This window comes from Vombatus ursinus, unplaced genomic scaffold (assembly GCF_900497805.2).
Source record: "Vombatus ursinus unplaced genomic scaffold, bare-nosed wombat genome assembly UNPS02014814.1, whole genome shotgun sequence".
NCBI lineage: Eukaryota > Metazoa > Chordata > Mammalia > Diprotodontia > Vombatidae > Vombatus > Vombatus ursinus.
In genome coordinates this window covers 3,384,263-3,390,262 of record NW_020954592.1, presented here as the reverse complement: position 1 = coordinate 3,390,262, position 6,000 = coordinate 3,384,263, and the positions used below count along the sequence as shown (strand labels likewise).

Genomic DNA, 6,000 nt, shown 5'->3' with positions numbered 1-6,000 from the left:
ACTTAGGTTTTCAAATGTGAAGTAGATAAATCAAAGGACTCTAGAGTTGGTGATCTTGTGTTCAAATTCTAACGTCCTTGGTCTCCTCGTGTGTAAAATGAGGGGGTCCCCGAGGATCTATCCAGCTCTACATCTCTGCTCTGATGATCTGTTTCTTCACTGTGGTAGAGAGGTGCCTCTGGGTTTTCAAAGACTCAGACCGTAGAGTACTGATGCCAACAGTTCCCACCAAGCTACAAAGTCTTTGAGTCTATGCCTTTCAACAAACCATTGCGTTGGTCATAAGAGGAGCATGGGAAAGTTCAGACTGATATCACCTAAAGGCTGGCTCTAGCCATTTACGAAACCATTTACCAAGAGGTGGAGAGGTTGTGCTCTGTTATCATTAGCGGGAACCCTCAGAACAACAGAATCCTGGATCTTTTAGTAACAAACCACTGACAAACATGCGATACATTGAAATAGACACTATTTATTTCCTTTAAGTCAAGCAGTGTAATTTGCCAACAGGTAAGTGTTAAGTGTCAAGCATGAAATCTGTACACATTTTTCCACTAAAGGCTACAGAATCCAAGCTGCAGCCAGTGACCAGGATGGGAATCTCACTATACAATGAAATCTACCATGGAGCTATAACATAAGGTGAAGAATTAGCCATCACCTAAGAAATGCCAGAGGCAAAACATTAGCACCAGATTTTTCTTAAGCAATAATATAGCTATTTACAAACTTATGTACATGGAGACACAAGAATCTTTGGGTCCCTTCTAACCAAACATTTAAGAAAAGGTAAAACAGGGAATGGGCTGAGGCAGTGATGAACAAGAAGCTGCTTTGCGGACAGGAGAGCGCTCTGTATTGCTATGTGTGAGACAAACTCCTAAATCAAAGAATTAGATACAGACACAAATTATATTATTCACATTACACATACATTTGTCACCAAAATAACCACAATACTGTTCTCTGCATCACCGAAGGGAGTACCCAGATTGATAAATCATGGATCTTTTAGTAACAAAATCAGCAACATGCTCAATACACAGAATTTCCTTTAAGGGTGGGGGACAGGCAAGCGGGTAGGGAATTACAGATAAAGGGGAAAACATCCTATCTTTGTCTATTTCTTTTTTTTTTTCTTTTGGAAAAGCACACTGAAATTCTTTAAGTTAGCTTAGCTACAATGGAAGAGATGAGGATCAAGAACAAAGTATATCATTTGCCCTGACATTACTTGTTTTAGCAGCAAATGACTTCTGGGCAGAAGGGAGATCACTTCATTGGAGGTATAGGTGCTTTCAAACTGAAGAAGGGGTGAGGGTGGGGGATATTTTAACTTAATAGGAATAAGAACTGCGAAAAAATGATCTATGTTAGGGTAGAAAGACTAGCTTATAAATGTACACACACACGTATACGTGTATGTGCGTACTCACATGGATCTATGATCTCATCGATTTGGAAGGTTCCTCCAATGATGCAGACTGCCTGCCCATATGCATGCAGGTATTTCTATTTGTACATATTTCCCTATGTATATATGTATGTGCGTACATATTAAGTATGTGTGTGTATGTATTTTCCTCTGACACTGGTAAAAAAAACCAAAAAACCAAACACAACAACAACTCCCAATTGGTAACTTCATTCTGTGGGAAGTTACACATTAAAACTGACAAAAGACAGAAGTATAGATGTTGAGGTTGTGTTATGTTTAAGAACTGATTTCCTCATCAGCTAATTTAGCATGTTTTGTCACTGTTCTTCTAAAAGTTTGTGTGTGGGGGTGTGCATATGTGCAGTTCTGATGGATACAGAAAGGAAGGCTGCCTGCCTAATTTGGAAAACATTCTGTAGAAATAGAACAATTAAAAAAGTATTAAAATGATTCCTTAACAATTGTCCCATTGTGATCTAAAATATGAAATTGTCCAAGATTTCCTCTTGCCCTGAAATGTGCATTGCATTAGAAAATGATTTCTATGGAAGCACATCACTTTAAAAATTATCTTCTGTGAAAATAATGAGACTACTGGGAACATATGACAACAGCCTTTTGTTATGCTGAAATTTTGTTTTTCAATGAATAAAAAAAAGACACAAACTTTTAGAAAAGATTCTGCACAGGAATTATACATTTCAGGTGGTCACTAAAACTAGAGTGAGACAAACAACAGAATGAAATGTGTCCAAAAAAGCTTTGGTGACACATAGGAGGTAAAAGCAGTATTGAATATCACTACGTTAGTGACTGTATGCACACAAAACAACTGTGGTGTAAGGGAAAAGAAAATACAGGTTATATTAAGATACTCTGGTGAAACACCAACTCCTTAATCCTAATGGCCATGCTACTGCTAGGGACATTTTCAAAATAATGAACTTAGTCTGCAAGAAAACATCATTTGAGTTGGGGGCTAGGAGGAGAGAGGAAAGGCATGCACATTATTTCCTTAAGTGGTATTTCAATCTCAGGATGCGGGAGCCAACAGTTCAAGTGATCAATTTCACAACTGGTTCTAAACCACTAACAAACCATTCACCTTTCCAAAGTGTTAATAAATTATTATCATCAGCTAGGATCAGATAACATCATTATATGATATGATAAATTAATGCTTATAAAGTTTAATGAGATGGAACAGATATGAAAATGCAGCCCTGCTCCCTGGATGAATTATTAGAGATCTGCAACCAGAGTCGTCTCTCCCTGATACGTCTCATTTCCTTACTAAGGCTGCATGCTGCCCACCTACTCATTAAAACTGGGTTCATCAACAATCCATACAGCATCTGATGACAGAAGAAACAGTAGCTATTCCATTTAAAAATTATCTGCATGCTCTATTGGAACAGACTTCACAACACACTGAATTTGAAGCTTAAAATTCTCTAGTTTCTTTGCAGTCATTTCTAAAGACGGAAGGATAAGATGAGCCACTGAGCTCAGCAATTAGAAGGAACTAAAAACAATTTAAATACATCATCCAAACAAAACAAACGAGGAAGTTATTGCTCTTGTAAAATAGCAATTTTGCTATTTTTTTTTTTAGGACTCTATCCACAGGGCATGAATATAAGCTGGGTTCCCCCCCACTCCTCCCACTTTGCACGCTCAGGAAGCGGGCCTGCACCTTCCCGTTCCTATTCTCCACCAGGGTGTTTCTGCTCTTACTTGGCCCGTTCTGGTGGCAGGCTTTCAGTCAAACACTTCAGCTGCTCCTCCCCCAGCTTGATTTTATCCTCTAGTTCCCGCTGCTCAATGATGAGGGCTGACTTCATCTTCACGAAGTGCTCATAGTCAGCCAGGCTTTCCCCGCTCAGGTAGCTGGCCAGAATGTCAAAGACGATGCGTTCTCGGCGGTCCAGGTTCTCCTTGAGTTCTTTTGCATCTTCGTGCTGGCGCGTGAGCAGTTTTTGCTTCTCGAGGAGCGTTCGCTACAGGCAGAAAAAACACGCTATTTGAGGAGTAGGCATGAGGAGGCAGGCAAAGCCTGAGGAGCAGAGTTCCCACAAGTACGACCCGTCATCTCCTCCACTGGCCGCAAGCAAGACTGTCTTTTTGTTCCCCATCCCCTCTTCCTCCAATTTTGACTTCTGATTTGCTTTAGGGACAGGAACTGAATCTGAAATTTCATTATTACAGGGAATCCCTAGATGAGGAAATTCCTTCTGCCAGTGCCAGTAAACAATTTGTTTTAATAGGTTTGAAAGGAATTATGTTACTGTGCATGGAAACGGGGATTGGTTTTACGATTTCATTCACAAAGAATATTCAGATGAGGAAGCTCTCTACCAGCACAGGCTGGCACTGTCTCTGAAATCTATCATCTTAAAAAGTGAGCTGTATAGGATCTCAGAGTCAGAATATGTCAGTCAGGATTTGAACTTGGGTCTTCTTGGCTCCCAGGCAAGCTCTCTATCTATTACACCATGTTTTCTCTCACGATATTTGCCTTATAGGATAATTCATTACTATTACTTGGAAAGGAAGACCCTTTTTAGTCATTTATATGGAAAACAATCCTTAAGGTGACTTGCAGGTCTAAAATTCTATGATTCTAAAATCAAAGAATTCATTACTTTTTCTCATATACCTGATTTTCCCTCTAAACTCTCATCTCCATTAATGGCACCACCATCTTTTCACTGGATAAGGCTTTAAATCTTGGGATTATCTTTGATTTCCCCCCCTTGCCCTCACCCTGTTACCCAATTAGTTGCTGAGTCCCTTTATAAACCTCACAGGGTCATTGATTTGCATTCCTTAAAAGGGCTCCATTGAACTAAATATTAAGACTTTTTAACACATCTGCATCTTGAGTCTCAAACCAAATTATAAACTCCATGTGAGCAATGGTCCATACTTTCTGGTATCACCAACAAGTATTCGATATTTATTGAAGCACTGAATTAATTAGAAAGGGATAAATAAAGATTTTTAAATTAAATAAAATTTTTTTTTAAAATTAAATTTTAAAAAATCAGCTGAGCTGACAGATAAGAAGACATTGTTATTTTTCTAAATGAGGTTCATATCTTCAACTTTTAGCTCATAATTACAACATGACTCTCCTTCACACATTCTATGGCCCAGATAAACTGGCCTTCTTGTTGTTTCTCACAAATAACACTCCATACCTCCTTCTCTGTGTCTTTGCACATGTCTGGAATGTACCCCTTCCTCACCACCACCACCACTTAAAATCCCTACTTTTTTTAAAGTTCACCTCAAATGTTACCCGCTATATAAGCCTTTCCTGAGTTCTGCCAAGTGCCTCTCTCTCTCCAAAAAAGAAAACCCCCATGTTGTATTTATATGCACAGGTGCATGCCTGTTCTCAGATAAAATACAAGCACCTTGAGGGCAAAGGCTGTTTTCATTTTTGCTGCTCTATCTCCCCAGTGCCTAACACAATGCCTGCCACATGTATAGCAACAGGTTAATAAAAATGTTTGTTGAACAACCGCCAAATGACTAAGCAGTTTTCTTTACTGTTGAAAAATAAGGGATGGGGCAGCTAGGTGGCACAGTGGATAGAGCTCTGGCTTTGGGGTCAGGAGGACCTGAGTTCAAATCTGGCCCCAGACACCTAACACTTATTAGCTGTGTGACCCCAGGCAAGTCACTTAACCCTGATCACCTCGCCAAAAAGCCAAAAAAAAAAAAAAAAAAGAAGAAGAAGGAAAGTGGATGAGATAACCTCAAAATCCTCTGATTTCCATGATCCCCTACAGAGGGTCCTCTTCTGCCTCTAAAATGCACGATCCCATGACCTTATATATACACACACACATTTCATAGTTGGCATTCATGACATTCCTAAGTAAGGACAAAAATGCCCTAAAGAACAAAACCTTTTCCCCTCACTATGCCTTCCTCCCTTCTGTAATGAGGAATGTGTGTAACAGAAAGACCACTGCACTCAAAGCCCTAGGCTTCAGTCTCATCTTTGCCACTCAGTGGCTATATGACCACGGGGACATCACTTAACCTCTCTGAGTTTCTTAATCTGTAAAATGTATATAATAAATAACACTTGTGCCACCTAATTCCTATGGACACTGTGAGTAAAGCATTTCATACATTTTAAATGTTTACATAAATTTGAATTGTTATTTATTACTTCAATATTTCTAAAGCTCCAAATGTAGGTTATTTCCTTCTCCAATGCAGCAAAGATATATATAAATACAAATTTATATAAATCTGAGTTATTATTACTTTAATATTTCTAAAGATCTAGATGTAGGTTACTTCCTTCACCAATGCAATGTATTTACATAAATCCAAATTTATGTAAATCAGAGTCATTATTATTATTATTTTAACATTTCTAAAGACCTAGATGTGAGTATTTTCTTTACCAATGTAACCCTCCATGCCTTGGTAGATGTTATCTTGGTTACTATGACTAAAACCTCCCCCACAAAAAACAGTAACACAAATAAACACAAAAAAAAATGTACCAAAAAACACCCACCATCACTTCCTACAAT

The 6,000-nt window shown here is 38.6% G+C and overlaps 1 protein-coding gene across 5 annotated transcripts in view; it reads right to left on the bottom strand.

Moving 5' to 3' along the window:
* Positions 1–452: 452 nt before the first annotated feature.
* SHROOM2 (shroom family member 2) overlaps positions 453–6,000 on the bottom strand; it is a 245,232-nt gene continuing 239,684 nt past the window's right edge. For all 5 annotated transcript variants that reach the window (XM_027835360.1, XM_027835358.1, XM_027835356.1 and 2 more), the window contains one exon: positions 453–3,438. In XM_027835360.1, the coding sequence (XP_027691161.1) occupies positions 3,172–3,438 (267 nt within the window). In that variant the 3' untranslated portion in view covers positions 453–3,171. The remainder of the gene's footprint in view (positions 3,439–6,000) is intronic.